This window comes from Augochlora pura, chromosome 2 (genome assembly GCF_028453695.1).
Source record: "Augochlora pura isolate Apur16 chromosome 2, APUR_v2.2.1, whole genome shotgun sequence".
NCBI lineage: Eukaryota > Metazoa > Arthropoda > Insecta > Hymenoptera > Halictidae > Augochlora > Augochlora pura.
Window position 1 is genome coordinate 307,118 of NC_135773.1, and position 22,555 is coordinate 329,672.

At 37.5% G+C, this 22,555-nt stretch overlaps 5 protein-coding genes across 9 annotated transcripts in view; 4 read left to right on the forward strand and 1 right to left on the reverse strand.

Annotated features, from left to right (window-relative positions):
- Positions 1-7,138: 7,138 nt before the first annotated feature.
- LOC144478017 (trypsin-3) lies at positions 7,139-7,958 on the forward strand. Its single transcript, XM_078195742.1, has 3 exons — positions 7,139-7,393; positions 7,485-7,616; positions 7,715-7,958. Exons 1-3 carry the CDS (start codon positions 7,214-7,216, stop codon positions 7,934-7,936), a joined length of 534 nt encoding a protein of 177 aa, XP_078051868.1. The 5' UTR covers positions 7,139-7,213; the 3' UTR covers positions 7,937-7,958.
- A 306-nt stretch (positions 7,959-8,264) lies between these two features.
- LOC144476236 (zinc finger protein 277) lies at positions 8,265-10,664 on the forward strand. 2 transcript variants are annotated; one of them, XM_078192944.1, is made up of 9 exons: positions 8,265-8,338; positions 8,488-8,742; positions 8,819-9,032; positions 9,108-9,285; positions 9,368-9,570; positions 9,640-9,802; positions 9,917-10,129; positions 10,196-10,338; positions 10,409-10,664. In XM_078192944.1, exons 2-9 carry the CDS (start codon positions 8,730-8,732, stop codon positions 10,512-10,514), a joined length of 1,233 nt encoding a protein of 410 aa, XP_078049070.1. In that variant the 5' UTR covers positions 8,265-8,338; positions 8,488-8,729; the 3' UTR covers positions 10,515-10,664. The 2 variants fall into 2 exon arrangements, with proteins under 2 accessions (XP_078049070.1, XP_078049061.1); XM_078192935.1 differs by having other exon boundaries at positions 8,290-8,742.
- A 162-nt stretch (positions 10,665-10,826) lies between these two features.
- LOC144476226 (putative inactive peptidyl-prolyl cis-trans isomerase-like 6) lies at positions 10,827-13,226 on the forward strand. Of its 2 annotated transcripts, XM_078192913.1 has the most exons (9): positions 10,827-11,038; positions 11,136-11,324; positions 11,391-11,453; positions 11,534-11,681; positions 11,755-11,858; positions 12,309-12,498; positions 12,568-12,761; positions 12,849-12,982; positions 13,070-13,226. In XM_078192913.1, exons 1-9 carry the CDS (start codon positions 10,994-10,996, stop codon positions 13,191-13,193), a joined length of 1,191 nt encoding a protein of 396 aa, XP_078049039.1. In that variant the 5' UTR covers positions 10,827-10,993; the 3' UTR covers positions 13,194-13,226. The 2 variants fall into 2 exon arrangements, with proteins under 2 accessions (XP_078049039.1, XP_078049049.1); XM_078192923.1 differs by having other exon boundaries at positions 12,849-13,171.
- Positions 13,227-13,329: 103 nt separating this feature from the next.
- Mei-9 (DNA repair endonuclease XPF mei-9) lies at positions 13,330-18,585 on the reverse strand. The gene is made up of 20 exons (XM_078192955.1): positions 18,089-18,585; positions 17,892-18,019; positions 17,677-17,793; positions 17,483-17,613; positions 17,168-17,270; positions 16,914-17,093; positions 16,653-16,833; positions 16,416-16,568; positions 16,227-16,340; positions 16,009-16,157; positions 15,777-15,934; positions 15,476-15,707; positions 15,229-15,403; positions 14,977-15,144; positions 14,757-14,894; positions 14,464-14,682; positions 14,202-14,375; positions 13,987-14,127; positions 13,724-13,915; positions 13,330-13,640 (listed from the first exon to the last, which is right to left on the reverse strand). Exons 1-20 carry the CDS (start codon positions 18,116-18,118, stop codon positions 13,476-13,478), a joined length of 3,048 nt encoding a protein of 1,015 aa, XP_078049081.1. The 5' UTR covers positions 18,119-18,585; the 3' UTR covers positions 13,330-13,475.
- Positions 18,586-21,735: 3,150 nt separating this feature from the next.
- Positions 21,736-22,555, forward strand: part of LOC144474730 (uncharacterized) — a 225,793-nt gene continuing 224,973 nt past the window's right edge. For 2 of the 3 annotated variants that reach the window (XR_013494785.1, XM_078189929.1), the window contains exon 1: positions 21,737-22,156. The gene's annotated coding sequence lies outside the window, so the exon portion shown is untranslated. Of the gene's footprint in view, positions 22,157-22,555 lie in introns of all 3 variants that reach the window. The other variant, XM_078189919.1, reaches the window with a different exon arrangement.

The following is a 22,555-nucleotide window of genomic DNA, read 5'->3' on the forward strand; positions in this document are numbered from 1 at the left end:
GACCTCCAACGATTGCGGTAGAGATCGTGAAAAATCTAAATGATAACGTTTGATATATTATATAAGGGGGGCAGTTTACGAGGATCTTTTGTTTCATAGAAATCGGCTCGAAAGTTTGTTCGCGTTGAGAAAACAGTTTGCGACGCTTCGTTTGGCACACCCTGTACGTTTCTCATCGTGGTGGTTATTTTGAGAGCAGGACCCTACCGTGGTCCTAAGCTTTAAGTAGTTGCGCATACAACCCGGCAAACCAACCCTACCTTTACCCTTTTGAGCAGCTGAGCCATCTTCGGTATATTTTTCGAGGATTTAATATTATTTTCGTAGACTCTAAAGTTTGTCGCGGGCTGCAGGCGCTGCGCCCGAGCATCCTTGCCGCCGTAGGTACACGCCACCTCTTTACTTTTGAGAAAATCGTTTGCAGTCGAATGACGGACGCGCGGTGGTGCAATATTTGCGGTGAGAATTTTTTCAAGAAATCCCGGTTCACACCGGGAAGTCCAGGGCGACGGGCAAATATCATTTCCCGACGAAAACGTGCTATATTTTCTAACAAACTCGCGCACATTAGTGCAAACCAATTACCGTCTGAAAGTTCGAGGATCGTTTCTTGGCTATTTTAATAGAGAGTCAATTTTACGAAGGGATTTACGCGACGACGACGACGACGACGACGTTTACGGGACTAGTATTTTTTTGGTTCGAAAGAAAGGAGAACTAAAACTTGAAAAGCTCTGACAGCGACGGCTATTTTTTTACGAAAAAAGAGGTGCATCAATTTCTGTCCAAACGATCGCTTCGTCCGAAACGCGACGCGACGCGATCGCGTTCCCGCTAGTTGGATAATCGTTGCTTATTACTAATCAACGCCGAGTATCGCGCCATTAAATTAATTTGAAATGCAATACGCTGTAATTTATGGTCGTTATCCGCGAGTCGCGTAATTTGGACAAGTACGTTGAATCAGCGTCGTCGAACGAGAAAGGCGTTATCGAAGCGCGCGTTGGTTACGCGAGGTGTTTTTCTACGGTCGATTGCGGCAGGTTATGTCGAGGTTTTAATAAACGCGCGCGCTGCTCGAACTGGTCGTCCTGGTCGGACGACGTACGGGAACGGAGAAAATCTAGATAGGAACAGAAACGCCGGACGATCGTTTAATCTAGTTAAATATAGGAACGAACTCGATTAAACTATAGCGATTTATAAAGTAGAACTGTACAGCTTTGTATCTAGACCGGAACAATTTATGGGTACCAATCGCTTTAACAATCAAGTAGCTAAGATAATTAGAGAGAGAGAAAGAGAGAGATTATCGATAAGTGGATTCTGTGATGCGAAAGAAATTTATTGAAAATTTCCGTTCGATAACGTAGAAAATTGAAAAACGGGGAGAATCTTAGAATATTAGAGCGATCGAATCGTTGCCGGGTAGAGATCGATCGGCGGTGTTAGATAATTCGTAGCTCGTTGCGCGCGGGTTATCCGCCGATTTAACGAGGATGCTTGCAACGTTAGATACTGGCCACTTTCTTTCCATACGTGTACCGATCGGACACGGACACGGACACGGAGACGGACACGGACCCGCGAACGGAAGCCTTTCAAATAAAACAATTAGAAAATCGAAAAAAATATTGACACGTCGCAGTTGGTCGTCCAGCCAGCCCCCCCTAACTTTACCAACGATAACCGATTCTTACTTTCTCGAGAGGACAATAACGATGCCGAATCAGAGCATCGATGTCGCGTTGCGGCGACATTTCCGGTGTGCCGCGCACCGTGCTTCACAGTTTCCATCGATACCGATTTCGTTTCAACTTTGAAATGAGCGAGCCATTTGATACATCCCTTTACAATTTCCATGGAATCGTACGCAGACGATGCGCACAGCGTCGCGCGAATCGGTTCGGTTCGGTTCGGTTCGTTGATCGACCAGGCGAGAAACGAAGCTTCTCCAAGTATACGATGCAACCAATATGGGAGGTACCTGGAACCGTTTCATTCGGTGAATCAATTTCCGCGTAAAATCCGCGGAATATCGAAGAAGAAGGAGAAGAAGAAGAAGAAGAAAATAATAAGGTGCGAGAACAGTCGAATCGCGTGGTTGTGCCGAAAAAGATGAACAGAATCCGAACGCGAACCCGAACGAATCTATCGTCGACCGGTCCAACGTTTCCGACCTGTCGAGCAACATATCGTAGCGTTAAGTCAGACGCGAAGAGTTAATCTTTCCGATCCTAGCGATCGGATTCTTTGCTAGGTGCTTTCGAAGGGAGCGGCTGCTGGATAATTGCCGCCGCGGCGATAATAGCGCCGACACAATAGAGACGCGTTCGAGCGCGCTCCGTATCGGCCAGCGAGCCGTTGAAACGGAAAACAAAAGGACGACGGCGAGGCGAAAGATCCGGCAAATTCACACCGTTCGCGGCCCGTCACGGTCACGGTCACCGTCACCGTCACCGTCACAGTCACACCAGTCACCACCAGTCACCACCAGTCACGGATGCGGGATGTTGATCGTCGTTGCGATGTGCGTCCTCGAAGCGTTGGTCGCCGCTGTCGATTGCGGCCGGGCTTCATCCATTTCGGACGAGACGGGACGACCGCTTCGGACGGCGGTCGCCGCGAGGATCGTCGGCGGAGAGTCCGTCGGCATAAAGCACTATCCGTTTCTAGTAGGTGAAATGCGCCCGTCACGTTTTTGCTATCGCACACCTGTGCGTATACACGTTCGATACACGAGAATCACTCTGATTATCTTTGAGAGAGAGAGAGAGAGAGAGAGAGAGAGAGAGAGAGAGTGCGAGCCGACGAAAATTGCCGAGAGAGACTAGACTCGCTGTCTTTTCCTAAACGCCTTGCACGGTACGAAGACTGCGACGACGTTGACGACGTTGACGACGACGACGGATTATTTCAATTAGCGCGAGCGAAAGAAACGAGCGGTGTGCGTCCTATCGATGGAATTGATTCAACTAGCTGCGTAGAAGAAACCGCGTAACGACGAAGAGCTTTTCGATTTCTTTTCCGAGAGATAGTTCTTGTATATCCTGCGGCGCGTTCTGGGTATCCGAACCTCTCGCATCGATATCTCTAAAATGATGCTGAAGCGATCAAGAATTTGGATATTCGGTAGCGAGCTCTTCGGCAGCTACCGAAGAAGGCAGAGATCTCGGATACACGTGCACCGCAGGCATCTTGCTACGCGAATACAGCGGTTCGTTTTTCGAGCAGATTTCTCAAAATACTGAGAGTGATCGTCGTATATACATATTCGCTTTACCGATAAGGTAGAGAGGTTCGCGGACGACGAAACCGAATTTTCAATGTCAATTTCTCGTAGGTCTCGATCCAACGGCGACACGGTAATCATTTCTGCGGAGGTACTTACATAGCGCCGAGATTCGTTTTGTCAGCCGCTCACTGTATGGTCAGGTGCGTGTCAAACAGTGCAACGATTCTCGAGTGTACGGCTCGTAGCCGGAAAATGGCAGCACCGCCGTTTCGAAAACGCGATCGTTCTTCGTTCCACGAAGCAGTCTCTCGCGAACGCTAACGCGAACGCGAACGCGCGCGGATGCTGCTCGCGGAGAAAAGCCGATCCGTGGACGCTCGGTTTAATTGAAAGGGTCGAACGCGCGAAATATGCAGTCCCGTCGCGGAGCCGTAGCAGTAGCTCGTTTTAATAATCGATGGGGGCCGATCCCTCGGAAAGTTAACGGCGACGTCTCGCGCGGGTTACGCCCGGCCGCTGCTCGATTCTCCGATCGATGCGATTGAAAAACGTTAAATATTCCGAGCTCCGGGCAATAACGAGAGAGCAAATTCGTTCCGAACGGAAACCAGTCGAGACCGCACTACCGTCCGTTGAACGCTCGAATCTTCTCGTTAAAATATCGCGAGCACCGGATATCGCTGAAAAACTAGCGGCAGGAGTCGCGAATATTTCGCGTCCGTGGATCGTCTGTAATTTTCAATCTATTTGGAAAGGATTCGAGCATGCTGGAACGGTTAATTGTCGCGAGGAGGGGGCTCTGCATGCGTTAACAATTTCTATTTGAGACTGCGATGGATCCGTTCGACGCGATCGACGGTGACCCGACCAAGAGTCAATTTCCTTTCGGAGACGGGCAACGATGTACCCACTCGCCACACGCTCGCGTGTGTCGTACGGTTGTTGGTCCGTCGAAACGTTTAAACGAAACGATACACGGTTATTTTTTTATCGCGATCCTAGATAGAGACGTATCGCCCCAAATAAACACCGGACGAATTCACCAGCCACCTACATGCGCCTTCGTGTGCTGCCATTTTCACGGTAAAAGAGCAATCTCCGCTCGTAGCGCTTTCATTGCTATCATAGAACACGTATGCTGCTTTCTGGACGCGACGAGCGCGTGCTCCACTTGTGATCTTATAGCAAACGTCGACTCTACTTACAATTACATAGACTAATATACTAATACTACTTCCTACTACTACTACCACTACTACCACTACTACTACTACTACTACTCGTCGAATATCAATCTCGATTAATAAATCAATTAATTAACGATTCCTCAAACTACGTATCCACCGAAGGAACAAGAAATTACTTTTCGCCGATGATTATTCCTAGACGACGTACGCTCGGCTCAGGATTTTATTAATAGATTCATTGAGTTTACAGTGTCTAACAAACGGAGATGAAGTACCTTCGGTTTTCAAGCATCGAATTATTTTCAGAACTAGAGACTACTCGTTCGACAATTTGTATTTTACTTAACTAACTGCAGAGTACCTGTTGCGGCTGTTTTTCTGAAAAGATACGAGAGGATCGCGGAGGATTCGTTGTTGGTAGAAAATAATCGTCCGACGAGATTTCGAACGTTTCTTTAGCGGATACGTGGATTAAGATTGCGAACCGTGCAATCTAGAATAGAACGTCGATGTTGAGAAATTCTAGATGAAAAAGTAAAACGTACGATGTTAGCTGATTGTCGTTGTTCGACGCGACGAGCGATAAAGCGACGAATAAGCGCGGTCAAAAATACACACACACACACACACACCCACACACGAAAACACACGCACGCACGCACACACACGAGAGGAACATTGATTCGCGAGTTAGCCGTTGCGGTAGCAGAGAACGTTTTTTCGAAAGTAGTAGAGAAATTCCTAAGAAAGAAACATTGAAGAAATTTGCGTCCCCGGTTGTACTTTGCACATCGCGAGTCCGCGTACATGGCAGCGTACAAGAAATGGTAAACAGCAGTGAAAGGGTTAGCGGCGTTAACGTTCTCCGATAACAACTGGATCAATGAGAACGCGGAAACCGCTTGTCGAGAACGTTCTATGTTTCGCGGCTTTCTCTTATCCAAAAATTCGATGGGGTTTCATTCTTTATCTTTATCTTTTCATCTTCAGCGAAAATGACGTCGATAGGCGCGCGATCGAAACATCTTCTTCAACGCTGTACGCTTCCTTTGCGCCTGTAAGAGAGGAGGCTAGCTGACAAAAGGTGTTCGATATTTCTTCGATTAGCGAAAATAGTCCGACCTTTGGAAATAATTAAACTTCTTCGGTTTGATTTGTCGCGTGCAAGGCTCGCGTTAACGTAGCTATAAATCGATCGTTGAAATACGGCTAAGATCATTCCGAATTCGATTACCATGCGAGACTCTTGGTATCGTTGAGCTCGTTCGGCTACCCTGCAAATTAACCATCGACCAAGGCAACCACGACTAAGGTTCGGTTGACCAAGGTAACGCGTATTTTTTGCCAGGCTGTAACAATAGTCTGTAAACGGGGTGCTTTCGAACGCGATGCCTCCTCGAGGCATCGCAGTAGACTCGAGGAGGTCTCTCGACAAGCGGTTGCCGTGTGAAACACGCGGATGCGCATCGGCACTGTGTCTTTGTACCGGTGAACATTGAGCTCGCGGCGCGTTTGTTTCCCGATCGAGGCTTCTCCGCCGCTTTGAAAACGGGGAAATCGGTGACCGGCCGCCGGCCGCCGGCCGCCGGCCGTGATCCCACGTATGCACTGCTCTCATGTTTTACACGGAACGGTGATGCACTTTAGACGCGTTTAAGAGGCGCGCGCGCGCGGTGTAATCGTGAATCTGATCGCTATTGTACGTGTTCGTTTGGTCAGGCCCAAGTCCAACGGCTATTGGGAACCGCAGAATCCGCTCCGATTCTACGCGATCGCCGGAGCGACTTACGTCTACTTCCCGAGCTGGAGTTCCATACAAATGGAATTGATAGACCGAGTAATCCCGCACACGGGCTTTAGATTCACGAACAAGCGTAACGATATTGGATTGTTCAGGGTGACTATTATGTGTATATATAAGTTCTGTGTGGAAAATACAAATAAAACCAGTCATGAAAACACCGTCGACGAACGGAGACGCGTTCATCGTTTGCTCCCCTATTTCTCAACCTGCCGACGGTACTTTACATATTCCGAAACTAACGCTGTTGAAAATGGAATCATTTTTTTTTATAAATTCTTTTCGAGTAGACCGAGCGTTTTTTTGGGGAATCTTTCGAAAAATTAATTTACCATAGTAAATTGCATTTGGACGGAATCACGGATTTTGGACTAAAAAGATAGCTTCCCGAATATCTTCTGTTCGTCTATTTTTTGAAAATAGCACCATCTCTAACATGAACGCCTCTCGTGGCGAAATCTCGAAGCTAGTCTTAGGAATCCGTTCAGCGCCATGTGGTAAGTGGCAGATTGCTGAAACTGCTAAACAAAATGGAGTTTGTACGTTTTGTCACAGGTGGCGCCACTGATTGGCTAGTAGTTTCAGCGTTTCGCCATATACTAATTGGCGCTGTGCGAAAGTAGAAAGAAGCTTTCTGATTCTATCGCGAAATCAAAAATAATAGTTTACTGCTTTATTGTTGGGAGTTGGCTAATTTCTCAGGGCATAAATGAAAGCTCGAAAGCCAAGCTTTATCATATATACAATATATATGGATAATGAAAATTTAACGATATTTCATACAGAAATTTGAATTACACCTGAAAATGGACAAACCTACAAACGTTCCAAACAGCAATATTTTCTATTTTCGTCGCAATTCCTGTCAACTGCAATTTCCTCCCAATCTTTTTTTTTTTCTAACATTTTGTACATTTTTATTGAAATTCTTGAACCATCGGTCATCGAGAGTTAGAGGTAATTGACCGTGTTATTAATTGACTTTAAACCATGCTTCTTCGAACGAAGCTTCTTCATCATTTCTTTCCTGTGCAGCTTAAAAATCCTTTTCTCATTAACACCTACGTTAAATACGTCGTCATTCCGGAAGCGCACCATGCAAAATTATTTGACGAATATACAGAACCGTGCGCCGTAGCTGGTTGGGGAACAAATTTTCCTGGATCGAACGTACGGAACCGATAATAATTACATTCACTACATTAGGAAATTACAATTGCATTACAATTTTTACTATACTTTGCGTTTGAGTCTTTTTTAGGTCGGAGCTGGTACCTACCTTCGTCACGTTAATCTTTCGTTAATTCCTCCGGAAAAGTGCCAAATAACTGGAATAGACGAAACAGTGCATATTTGCGCAGGTGTGAAAGAAGGTGGTAAAGATGCTTGCCATGTAAGCATTTTTCTAAACGTTTACGTTACTTTTTTATTTATGTTATTCCCTGTAATTGTAACATTATTTTCAGTTTTTAAAAACTGGCATTATTACAGGGGGATAGCGGTGGACCATTACTTTGCAAAGGTATACAAGTGGGTATAGTATCATGGGGAAGAGGATGTGCTCGGGCTGGATCACCTGGCGTGTACACGCGATTGGACGTCTACCTGGATTGGATGAACTATTCCATACTGAATAATTATGCGGTTAAAAATTGTTTAAACGTACCGACTCTCGTTTTTATATTAATCGGGATATTATTCTTTGTACTATGAGCCATTAGTAAACAAATTAAGATAAGTTTTATTCGTTGTTACTAATAGGTAAATTTATGTTGAAATTGAAGATAACATTTCGTTAAATAAAGAGAAATTGTTTACCTTGCAAGAAAGTAGAGTAAATTTAAGGCAAAGAATACAAGTCGGATTTACGCCGCGAATTTCAAATGGATCGCTAGGCGTACAGATGTGCGAGAAAAATGAATCCGCAAGCACGATAAAGTGAGACAAGTTACATTAGTTGTTGGTCGTGCGACACGTTCCGTATGCGTGGGCTGTCTTGCCCACTCGCTATTTACTCTCTTTATCATTGACTATGAGGGCAGCACTAGTCAACCGTTCAGAGCAAAGAACATTTCCATGTCGACCCTTGCTAATGGATCAAACCATGGCCTGGAGGTGTGCATTACTATAATTAGAAAGCATTAAAAATGTCGTGAAACTTATTCAACTACTAGCACTACTTACTAGTTACGACAAAAAGTCCGATATTTGTGACTTAAAATAGTAGACTTATGTAATTTCATTTTTTCTCTACTGTTGCAAAGCACCGACCTAACAACAGCTGTTTATGATGAGAAGAGGACGCTGGAATCAGTCGGATAATATTGAGTTTTTTGACATAAATTTGTTGAAAAGCAGGGAAAAATATCAATGCAAGAAAATTTCTATTGCACGGGATTTTTGATAATTGATCCTCCTGAAATGGAAACAATTTGAAGAGTAAACAAACACATATGTATTGAAATTAAAAATAGAATTTACATATTCTGTTCACGGTATAATAATTATGAATCTCAAAGGTATAAATTTTTCTAGATTTTTTTGAACGATGCATGTACATATTCCTTAAACAACTTGTATCGATTTATATTGCAGAAAATTTATTATATTCAAACACTGCTGGTAAACAAAATCGTACCGTATATAAATTTCCGTTTGTTGGATTAGATGATAAACGTTACGATACAAAATGTCTATTATGCGATACAAAGTTTATTCTCCCCGATAATGAAAAGGAACTTTTGACACATTTGTTTAAAGAACATAGGCTTGTAATAGGAGATGTTTGGAACATTGCTAGTTTAAAAAGGTTTCAACCATTATTATGAAACTTACTTATTCAAGATCTTATAAATTCAAACTTACATTGCTTTTAATACCTCAGTTATATACATTACTGGAGCATAAAATTTAAAGAAAATCCAATAACGACATACTGTACGACAATATTAATGGATTGCACACCTGATGGACAACCTAGTAAAAATGAAACATATTTTTTACTTTCTGACTGCATCTTAGAGGATAAAACATTAAGAGATGAAATACACAGAGCTAAGTTGGTATGGAATTTATATTAAGTTTAAATAAATCGTATTGTTTGTTACAGAATATTATAATGTATGTTTTTTTTTTTTATGGAAGGAATGGGTTTTATCGGAACAGAGCAAGGAAAGAACTGATACTAGCTTTAAACGTGGGTGTATTTTTTGTCGAATGGAATTTTCAGGATTACGTACCACATACATAAAACATTTGGCAGAAAAACATAATTTATACTTTGGGAAACCGGATAATCTAGTATTCATTGATGAATTTATAGATAAGGTTGAGAGTACTATTGAAAAGTAAGAGGATAAAAACGTAGTTTGACCTATTTTATATTGTTTTAATGTATACTATATATTCTGTTTCAGTTTGGTGTGTCTATATTGTGAAAAAATATTTACCGATCGTACAGCGTTAAAGGAACATATGCGCAAAAAATTACATAAACGCATAAATCCTAACAATAAGGAATACGATAGATTTTATATAAATAATTATTTGGAGCCTGGAAAGTCATGGAGACACAAACAGGTATATCGTATTATTATTAGATTATTTTTTTTCTTTTCCATATAGTAATGCCTATTCACCCTTGCCATAATTGTATAAACTCTGTGAAAACTATTTTAATATCATTTTTGTTAGGTTCAATATAATAAAAAAGAGGATGATACAATAGGGGATCAAAGTAGCGAAGATGAAGGAACATGGTCTGATTGGAATGATGAAAGCATTGGAATTACTTGTTTGTTCTGCACACACACTGATAAACATTTCCATCTCATACTTGCTCATATGAAAAGTGATCATGATTTCAATTTCCAAGAAGCAGCTAAAGATTTATCATTCTATCAAAAAGTAAGATAACCTGTTTTATATGAAGAAATACTTTTGTACAGCTTATAAGTTTTAACTTTAAAATAGGTGAAAGTGGTTAATTATGTAAGAAGTCAAATTCAATTGCGACGTTGTGTTTTCTGTGAAGAAGAAGTAGATAATCCCTTGGAGCATATGAAACAACAAAACCATTATAAAATACCCGTGCAAAAAATATGGGATCAGCCAAAGTTAGTATTTAGTATAAACGAATTTTGATTAAATGCTAGCAGCTAATAATTAATCAATATAAAATTTTAGATTTTATTTTCCTCTATGTGAAAATGATTCCTTCTTATATAACTTGGATATAAGCGGTAGCAGCGATGAAGAAAGTGAAACAGAAAATGCTGCAGAAACAATTTAAAGAGAGTTAAAAAAATATACATTTTCATAACGTAACAAAATATTGTAACAGAATGATTTATCTTTTAAGAGGATCTTGTGAATATTAAAATTGTTAATAAGAATAATATGTTTACATTTAATAAATATTTATTAAAGTTATTACAATCCATTACTAGAGCGTGTGCTTTATAATATAATGAAACATAAGTGAGAATGTAGTCTATTCAACTGTAGTTTATCTTTACCTAATTTCACTTTATGCAAATACATTCTTTTACGAATTAAATTATCCTTCAATCAACAATAACAATAAATTATCTCACAATGATACATAATGGTATTAGAACTTATTGCTACACGAATTTAATTGAAAGCAATCGTATTAGACTAAAAATAGTAGGTATTATAAATACTGTTGCTTTTCAAAAAGCTAGAATTTGCGCTGAAAAGTTATATCAACATTTGACTTTTAAATTTGCACCTCCGCAAATTGTGGAAATGTTTCAAGTTGACTGGCACGAATATATTAAAAATAGAAAAAGGGTAATTTTTACACTATTTATATTTAAAAAAGTATATTATTACTCTTGTGTTGTATTTTTGTTAATTATAACTTACTACTTATAATTATACCTTCTAGGAAATTGGGAATAAAACATGGTCATTGACACGAACTGTGGCAGTTTTTATAAATGATAAATTTCTCGGTAGTGACGAGGAATTTATACGCTATATAAGTGAATCTTATATTTTTAGTTTACCTATTAGTTCACAATATTACGAAAACATCGCTATGGAGCAATGTAAGCTATTCATGGAAAAGTCCAAGGTAAATTGTTTATAATATTATATAGATTAATAAATCATTCGTGTATAATAATGTTATGCGTTTTAGAGAAAATATGTTTATTTTACATTTAATATAAATAACCGTACAGTCGGTTCTTTTATGTTTATGGTAAGAATTCACGTTTGTTTCAATTTTCCATAGAATTATAACTTTAGAAAATATCTTAACTAAATTTAATATTCATTTAGTTATATTCTGAACTGTTGCCATTGACTTGCCAATATTTTTTAAACCTTTGCACCGGTTACGATGCAGTAGCAAAATGTTATAAAAATTCTTATTACGTAAATATGTATGTGCATCGCATAGTAAAAAATGGTTGGATACAATGTGGAGGTAAAATCAAATATGATTTGTCAAAAGTAATCTAATTATTTTATATTTTTATGCAAGTTTTTATTTTCATCAGGACTTGTATCACCTAAAGAAGATACGAATTTTGTGGACGATATTATTGCTATACCTGACGAGTCTTACTGTATTCCACATGATCGCCGCGGAGTCTTATCTATGGTAAATAATGGAAAACATTGTAATGGACCTCAATTCTCTGTATGCTTAAAACCCAATCCATGGATGAATTATTATTTTGTTGCTTTTGGGTAAGCAAAAGAAAGTAGTACTCTAGAAATATATATTTGTGAAAATAATTATTACAATATGTTTGCCCCGAAAAGACAACTCGTGGATGGTGCTAAAACTTTGGAAACATTAGAAAAGATATCAACATATTATGAACATCCCTCTAAAGAAATAATAATTTCAGATTGCGGAGAATATATCTTTGTAGACGAACCTAAGATGGAAACAGAATCGAAAATTTTCCTTGTCAGTAGAGATGATTATTATTAACTTAAATTTTATTTTTATACCTTCTAAATTTATGTCAGTTCTAATGTTACTGATACCATAACTTCTATTATTATTATCACTTATATATTATATGTGTTGTTCATTTCTCAGAAACATCAACCACCAATATGTACAGAAGGAGAAGCTGTAAACTATAGTGACACCGGGTTTGATTCTTATTCGATTACATCATGGCTTGACAATATAGTGGATAAAATAGATGTTCGCGATACGGCTTCGGTTTTAATGGCAGAACGCTATTTAAATGGTCTTTATTGTCTCATATCTGATTATAAACCAGGTATTTAAGAATTATACATAGTTTATATTTATTAACATTGTTGTAGCCTCATTCTATTACTCCTGGTAGGTATGGATATGCGGGTGCCTGAGGAAATTCATTTAATTCCAAAAGATAGTACCGGAAGTGTAACTGAGGCGATGCTTCAACAATTATTATTGCAGTTTCATCCAAATCAATTAACTGAAGAAGAAAAATTAATGTTTGTCTCTGAAATTTCTAAAATAATTTTAGCTTATCTCTTTTGTTATGACAATAATAAGGTGAATTAAATATAAAAATTAAATATGCATATTCCTGTAAGAAAGATAACATAACACGTAAAATATTACATTACATATTATTTATAGTATTGCTTAAAACATATCTCGATTGGTAGTCGTGAAGCTATACATCAAATATTGGAAGTTGCACATAAGATAGCTTCAAAAGCTGTTACAAAATCTGAAATAACAGAGAAATGTAACGATTTAAAAATTGTAGAGTATGTTGAGTAATTTTCCATTATTAGATATCCAAGGCGTGAATATTTTTTGTACGTGCATTAATTTTCATAATTTTGTACTTGCAGTATAATTGAAGCAAAGCAGATTGAATCGAATCTACTGATCTCACAAAATTGTATTTCATTATTGCAAGCTATTTTAAATGATGCCATATTATGTTTCATAAGATCTTGTAACATACAAGAATAATAAAATATGAGAAAATAATTGAAATAAAATTATATTTTGTATCAATATGTGTATATGGTTTTAATTTTGTTACGTATTTCATTCTAAGGTTATTCTAGTACTTTGAATACATTTATAATACTTATTTTCTACAAAAAGATGTAGATGCAAATTTTTTCTTATTATTTATTTTATTATAATACTTTTTTGTATCACATGATTTCTGACACAATGCACATTGATCACAAACAAGTTCCAAACACGTGTAAAATATGATTTAACAGTGTATTGTATATACACATCTCATTGTTTGATTTTTGAAAATAGTCTTTTTCCCCGTCCTCTACTGAAGACGGTCTTTTTACCGGTAGTGGCCAATTTTTCGTTGGTTGCAGAACATGTTTCATGAAGCGCACTGTATAACATTTGTGCTTCATTTTTATTCCCTATCATCTCCGTTATTTCTTCCTGCAAAGTTAAGAAAAAACACGTATAGAAAAATGAGAAGATTTCTCCAATATCATGTACCAGTTGTTTGTTTGAACACGCACTTTTGTAAGTTTGTTAAGATGATCCAGTGATTGTCCTTTATTCAAAATTGAATACAGATTTTTAGTGGTCACACCTGGTAGTTTGGCGATAAAATCGTGAATGTGAGAATTAAATTTTTCTGCTTCTATCTTATCATTATCTTCAATTCCGACTTGAGCAGCTTTCGTCGCCTCTGGCTGGGGCCTTCCTAGCTGCAATATTTTATGCGATATTAATAAAAACAATGAGTATTTACTATGTTCTATAAGGCTTGCTTTACTACCTTTAATTCTTCGAACAATTGCGCTGTTGCGTGAGGTCCAGGTGACCATATAAGTTTTAATCGTGGAAAATGTAGTGTCAACAGTTGCAACTTAGTAGTTATGGCCATGTCTTGTACATCTGAGCTAGCATAATAGTGTCCCTGTAATTAGAAAAGTTACTTTTTAAATAGAGTGAAAATATTTTTTAATTTATAAAATCTGGAAACCTATCTACCTGAAAGCAGAATGCTTTGTTTGGATTAAATTCTATCAAAAGCATTGGCTGAGCATAATGTCTCGTCATGGATACAGCTTGGTTGTATAATCTACCACTAGTTAGTGAACCAATTAAATCTGAAATACTTTTCCTTTCCACACATATTTCTGGCGACAAAATGTAGTCGCCAACCTATAAATTGAAAATAAAGAAATACATGTTACATCAAACTTAGATTAAAAAATAATTTAAATTAAAAATAAAGTGCGTTTTGTTATACCAGTAATGTTATGGGTTCAACTTTCATGCCTCTTGTATAAAGTATTGCAGGAAGTTCGCTTCTAAATTCCCTTATATCAACTATGACAGTGTTGGTAACATTGGATTGATTTGATAATCCACCTTTACGCGTATTTTCTTCGACGCTTGGATCTATTTGCACTGTTTGATTAAAACAATCATCAGTTTTACCGTCTTGGTCTTCAGGAATGACCATTGTCTAAAATCGAATGAAAATACAATATAAGTAATGTGAATAAATTAACAGCTCAATATAAAATATAGTAATATTACGGTTTTGGCATTGATTAATTTTTCAAACGCTTCCTTTTCTCGACGCAACGATGTGAGATATTCTTGTTCTTCCGTAGAGCCTCCATAGATTAAGAAATATACTTTTAAATCTATCGACGGATTATTATTGTGGTAAACCTGCAAGATAATACTAGTTTATACATGTAATTACATTTTATTTATAAATTCATAAAAACCTTCATATTCCTTTTATGCATACTTCAATTTGCCGCACAGCAGAAATATCAGCTACATACATAATAATATTTGTTGGCATATATTCTTCCAAAGCACGTTGCAAAGACATTGGATCATCATTTCTTTTCAAAGATTGTATTAAAACGGTAGGCGCATCCGCTGTTACGTTGGTTAAATCTAATTCTCCAATCTATTAAAATATTATATTACGATTATATTACAATGTAAAATACCTTAATTATAATTTTTATTAAACTATGTAGCAAGATGTTACTTGTGAGCATTTTTCAAATAGAGTTTCATGTCTGTCTGTTCCTTCTGCTAAATCAGATTGGCTTTCTTCGGAAAGTCTTTGACTTAATGTTAACATATAACTATCTTGTTCGTTTTCGTCCGTATCATTATCAGCGTTCTCTTCTGATGTTGATTCTTTTTCAGTATTTTTTCCCCTGTATGTAACAAAGTAATCAAATACAATTAATTGTAGGAATTGATCAATTTTATTTTATATTAATTATTACCTTGTTGTCTGTATTTCTTTGTGGGAAAGTTTTTTCATTGCCTCGTACAACAAATATTCCTTGGAACCCATAGTTAAGTAATTTTTTATTTGACGACATATATTGCGATCGTGTACCAAAAGAAGAATTTTTTCAACAGTTCCGCTGTCTTTTCTTTTTTTATTTTGATGTTGAATTTCTAAGAATATTTCAGTTAAAGCAGCCCACTTGGGATTCGGCTCTGGATTCAATTCTATGCACAATAAATAGAATTACTCAACATGTTCGCAAATCTGTTTTATGTAAATCTTTAAGTACTTACCACCTGTTTTCTCATTATAAACTCTATTTTTTGCGTTTTTAAATAATACGTCCACACAATCTAACATTAACCAACCACTGTTTTTTACAGCATATTCCATAGTGCGTAAACGGTTTAACATTGAGTAAAATGACACACAGTCTTCATATGTCAAACAACTGTACAGTTTCATAGAGAATTTTTTCATTAATGAATTAATTTGTTGAATAACATTTTATACATAAATACTTACGCGAGAAGAGCCCTTAACATTTTTAGATCAGATAACAATTGTTTCGATTTTGGACTAAGTTGGTGCCAAATAGGATCTAGTTGTGATTGTAATTGCTTATGAAACTTTTTTGCAATTGCATTTTCAGTATTCAATTCATCTAAATCTAACTGCAAAAATATATTATAATCGAATTTCAATGTAATTACATGATATAATAAATTAACAAAAATACTTACATATTTATTGAGCTTTTTTAATTCTTTGACTACATAATTCATTAAATCAAGTAAACAAGTTTGTAGATTTAACATTTTTGATGTGATTTTTGCATGTAATTCAATCACCTCAGCCTATGAATTATAATTACTTGTTACGAATTATAATACACGGTTATTAATCATACAACGGTTACATAGTTTAGTTACCTTATGCTGTCCTAAACTACTATGTACAAGCGAGTGAAAACGTGGCCATAAATACAGTTTTTTTACAAATAAAGCCTTCATTATACGTTCTACTTGTGCATATCCAACAGTGAATGCCAATGCTGAAGAAGTAAAAGCTTTGATGAAGCCTGTCTATATAAAATAAAATAAATAGTTATAACACCTTATTTTGTAATGCATATATATGTGTTGCTTCCGTTTTCTTTCAATACATACTTTATTATTTTGTCGATATAAACGTAAAGAGAATGCCTCTTGATACAAATGGAGAATGTTATGTGCTCTATAAACAAGAATTCCAGTGATTAAATTTAATGGAACTCTATTTTTTAATAAATCCACTACAAAAATTCGACCCGTTATAAATAAAACACCTCCTTCTAGATATGTTATAGATCTGTAATATAAGGATAAGAAAAATTAGAGGTACGTGTAAAGAAAAATTTGTTGTTTAAAAGGAAAACCATTGACTGAAACCTTTCGTCTGAAGAACATTCTGCGGTTATAACACGGGGTAATTGTTTTATCTCAAATTTTTTTAATCTGTCCATAAAGTATTGTTCATCTTGAACCGTAGTTCCAAGAACTATAACCAAGTTTCCTGGATCTAAATAAGCTCTCAATACATTCACAAATACAGTTTCTATACCAAGTCCCCTAAAATAAATAATAAGTTGTACTTGTAGGAATATTTTATAATTAAAGGAAAATAATGAAATAATAATAGGCACTTTGCAGCAACAACAAGACCATCTTCATGGAGTATTTCCAAAAACATTTGATTCTCGTATTCCAACATATTTATTCTTTTAAATTCTTGACTACTATAATTATATACACATCACCATGCAGTTTAAAGAAGTATATCTAAATGTTGCCATGTACAAAACAGAATTTGACGAAGTATATCTAAAAGTTGCCATGTAAGGAGGGCTAAAATTGATAAGCCGTGGTCCTGTAATAAAACAATACGATCATGTTTATTATACAGAAAATCATGCTTATAAAATATGTAACTATTAAGCAGACCTTATCATTATCATCTTCATAAATATCTTCCGAATCTTTATTATAAAAAATATTTTCTGTATTTTCCGTTTCATATACTAATAGAATATATTTACTAATTTCATAGGATGGGTGTCCATAAATTCCTATACTAACTGGTCTTTTAAAGCTAGAAGTTGATAATTATTATTAATATCTTTTGCCATATTTTTAGACTAATGTCGATAAGTACTTATCAGGTATAAGAATTATATCTTCTCCACAAGTAGCAGACTGATGGCAATATTGATCAGGCTCATAAGTTGGTTTTGTTGTTATTTGGGAAGCATATATATCTGCATCCCCAGTTCTATGAAATTTAAAATAGATAAGTTTTTTTTATGCGCTTCACACAAAAACAACGCCACTACTTACAACATACTACTGTAATTATGCGGCGTTACTTACTCAGATGTTAATATTATTTTGATGAAACCATCATAGGTTAGACTATAATATTTGTAAGAACCTCCAGTAACTTCATCTGATATATAATGCAACAGTCTTTCTTTGAACGCTAACACGTACGGTATTTGCTGAAAAACATTATCTTAAACTGAAGAAACAAATTAATTTATGATAAGAATTTAATAAGTGGATCTTACCAAAACGATGAAAAGAAATATATTCTTCATAGTACAATGCAGTTTAACATGATCATTAAGCAATTTTTAATAACCGTAGATCCTACTTGAAATTTTATCGAAACGAAATATTATACAAGTAACCTGTTTATCATGCTTTTAAATAACTTTAAAATATAGTTTGAAAAATGTTATTATCGTACTATCATTAATTGTTGATTCTTTGGAAGTAATTAAAACTTTCTAACGTTATAAATTTAATTCATAATATATTTCACATTTAATACTTTGCGTGATGACGCTTAAATTCGAAAAGATTATTTGGCAGACGACACTAGGCATACTCATTTAAATAAACTACCCAATGCCATGTGATATTTATAAACAAATGTTTTATTATATTTATTACTACATATAATCATGGAACGTTTTCCTGGATCTGTATTAACATTATCTTAGAGTAACAAAATTTTATATGACTAATGCAATAGTACAGTAACGAGTCCAACTTCTACACACCTTTAGGCCACAACTCGATCCGTTAACAAGGGTTAATATAGAAATTTTCTTTGCTCAGATTGGTTGGTGATGAAATCAAGACAACTACATGTACGATGTAGCTTGTCTCACTCTACCATGTTTACGGTCTTACTCTTTTAGCGCATCCATTCCATTGGCGCGCTATCAAGCACGCGGGCATGTGGCGTAAAATTTGAAAATACTACTTCACAGCCATTAGCTCCAAGTAATTATTAATTTCGAATAAATTACAGAACGACCAAAGTTTTATTTTTTATTTACAATTGATTGTAAATGAAAAATTACATCGACAGCCCGAGTCAAACGTGACGCATTGAATTTGAAAACGAAGCTCTTTTACAAATAGAATTTCACGATGCGTGTCTTAGATGGCGCACTAATCGAATGAATGCGCGAAAAAAGTTAGGCCGCGAACACGACAAAGTAAGCCAAGTTAGGATTCCTATCCATGTGCACAACCCACAATAGAATCGGATGGGTGTCATCCTGTTTTTCTCTACCGTATCTCGTACTCTTTCTACACCAGTTGCGTAGAACTGAATGCGCAGCAAAATGGTGGGAATGTGCGAGCCAGTTTAGGGAGCACGAAAATTATTTCTACATTTAAAATTAGCATTTTGTATACATGTGATTTATAAGAGCTAAGAATAGTTCTTTATCTTCATTTACAGTTATTCCATTGCACATCGCGTTTTCGTAAATGTCGAAACAAATGGTACTATGTTACCGATTGGGTGGCGCGACTGTTTCATTCATTTATATTCTTTTATCGTACAGTTTAAAAACAGTCCCTTTTATTTAATTTAATAAATTATTGTTTAAAAATATTTTCTTAAAGCAGTATTCTCATCGGGTTCTTACAATTATTTTATACATAATTGTCAACAGTCAAATGTTAATTTATCAATAATATTTTATCACACATTTCAAAGTAGTCTAAATACAATTATAACAGGACACGAGACCGACAAAGTTTTGTGTACAAGCTTCATGCAAATTACTTTATAATTCAAAGTATTATTCGCACAGTCTACGTATACCGGTAATGTTTAGCACGGTATCAAAGTACTCGTTTATTGACCCCTTGATGCTCGCACCTAACCCTTGGTAATCAAGAACGATATCCGGTACATCATTATTAGGAAACGAGGTATAATAATTACTGTTTTGTATTGGGAATAGGTCGTCATAATTGCGCGTTAAGGGAATCGATAATTAGCTGATCCCTTTGAAGCGAAAGAAAATTTGTACTACCATCAATGCTTCTATTATACGTATCCATATATGTATATCTAAATATACACATACAAACATTTTGTTTCATATTAATAAATTCCATTTATATATAAAAAATTAATTAACAATGAACCTATCGAGCACCAAGTTCGACTAGTATTCCTTGTCAAAATGACAAAATTCAATTTACCTAGATCTCGCGCAATTTTAAAATAAAAAAATTAAACCGCTTATTCGACTAGCAATGGTGGTGTGGGAACATTTTTCCAACAAGAAATAAAATATAAAATAGGATTAGTAGAAAGTAATTTACGTTTTAATTCATTATGTTACCAACGGCTATTAATATAGCTGTTGCCCTGTTATTACGTAATCTACAGCGCCTTGTATCGTTGGCAATGCGAGCAATGTCGTTATCAGGATGCGTTAGAAGATCGTCATTTTAGTGCCGCGATTGGTATTGGTCCGACGGATTGTAGCGCGGTTACCTCGATTCCGCCAGTGCAATAGGATCGGCCGGTACTTTTTCCTATATCGATATAAGCTACCAGACCGGTAACAGTCTCTCCTTCTCGCGGGGTGTAAACAGGGCCTATGACGAGTCCTCTAAGAAGAAAGAAGAGGGACCGAGCGGTAGCATGCGGGCGAGAGCGTCGACTAAGGCTGCTCCTTGGCAGCGATGTGTACGTCGCCTTATTAGCAATGGGAACAATACCCTCCTGCTCAATAGCAGTCTTCAGGGGTATGCTTTCAAATCAATAATATTTCATGAAAACATTAACGCAACATGAGAAGAATTAAACGTCTAACAGTTTCTTTAAGATATTAAGGGTTAATGAGAAATACTGCTACGACCGTTTTTTTCATACAATAGATTCCTCTCTTCGATTGAACGATACTTCAATATCCTAAGAGATAAAAAGATATTTCAATATCCTTTTCACTTTTCGTATGCAAATTCCATACAAATCTCCTACACTCTTTGTATTTTTTCAAGCAGTCTTGGAAATTTCAATACGTAAAATTTCAAATTATCCAATAGTATTAAGCGCGATGATGTGACAGCGATGCAAGAGCGCCATGCGGACAGTTTGGGAAACTCGCTCAAAGGACTCGACTTGTAAAAAGGATAACTACGAATCCATTTTTCTGCACCATAAACTGCATATTTTCAATCATATTATCGTCGTTGAAAATGAGCGACAAATATCCTACGAGCGCCATGATAGGATGGATGATTATGGATCAAAGGTAACGGTCTCAAAATACATCGATTAATGTATTTCGATAACTATGTATACTTTGTAAGAAATTAAACGAGTGTTCGATCGAATTAAGGAAACGATTCGATCTAACTTATACTTTCTTCAATGGGTGGTACAATACATCAAATTTTAGATTTAGCAATAGAATGTAAGCTTACTCTGCTTTTGTCGAGTATACTCGTCGTAGCCAAACGCGAATTGAGCACACAGGTGCGCGTTCTAAAAATGAAATGGGACGCTGAAGGGGTTAAGTTGCGCATTATGTTTTCCATTGGTCGAAAACCGAACGAAACCACCGGAAATTAGATTAACCCTTGTGTAATAATTTTGTTCCGCTATATTGGTGAATTATCGCATCGTGCAGCGGATCGATTCCATCGCTAGGCAGCGTGTGCCTGTGTTCCGTACGATGGAACGTAGGGGACGATGCACGGTGGATCGAGCCTAAGGGCGGCAGAGTGGGGGGCGGGAGGGGGAGAGCGGCTCGGAGGGGAGGGAGAATGGCGGAGGGTCAAAAAATGTGTAGGTGCGCGCGCAGCTGCTTTGTCTCTGTTAGTCGCGAGGTGGTGGGGGGTTGGCCGGACCACGAGGGGCCACAGGGGTCCGTGAGCGGACCATGGCGGACCAAAGGCGACTGCATCCTTTCAGTCGGCCGCTGAACCCGCGCGCCGTACGGTTGCTCGTGTGTGCATGTTGCACTTGACTTCGATTCGTCGCGTTAACGTTCCCCTTTTTTTGCTCACTGCCGCAGGACCACGCGTGTGAGGTTTTTCTATTCGCCGGTAGTCCTGTTCCTCCGTCCGTCCGTCCGTCAGTTTTGTACCTGGTAAGGTGACCAGTTCGAAAGGAAACGAGGCGAAGAGAAAGAGAGGAGACGACGTCGAGAGGCCTGCGTGCTTTTCGAAGGAACCTCTCCTGCAACGAACAGGATCACGGCGAAGAGCTATCACGGATTTCTTACCTCCGATTGTCCGATTCGTTGGTGTACAGCTTTCTTAGATTGTGGTACGTGCGCGGGCGTAACGCCGGGCTGAAGTTCTTCTGCATGGTAAGTAAACCGTGAATCGAAACAACTTCCGTTTCGCGTCTCTCTTTTACCGGCGTTTTCTCGCAGTTGTCACGAGGCTACGCGAAACAGCGTGGACCTGTCGCGTACTCTTTCCCTTTCTCTCTCTCTCTCTCTCTCACACACACACTCACTCTTTTTCTCCTTGTTTGGTTCCGTTCTGTTCCGTTCGGTATCGTGACCGGAGAAAAAGTCTGATCCAGCCGCGGACGCTGTTAACGAGACCCCGATCGCGAGAAAGGGAACCGCCGCGTACGTTGGCTAAGGTTTTCGCGTACACGTGTATGCGAGTGCCTAGCTCGCACTCTAAGAATCGCGGTAAAGCGAAGCAACGAGAATAGAACGAAAGAGAGAAGAAAGAAGGGAGGGAAAGGATGAGAA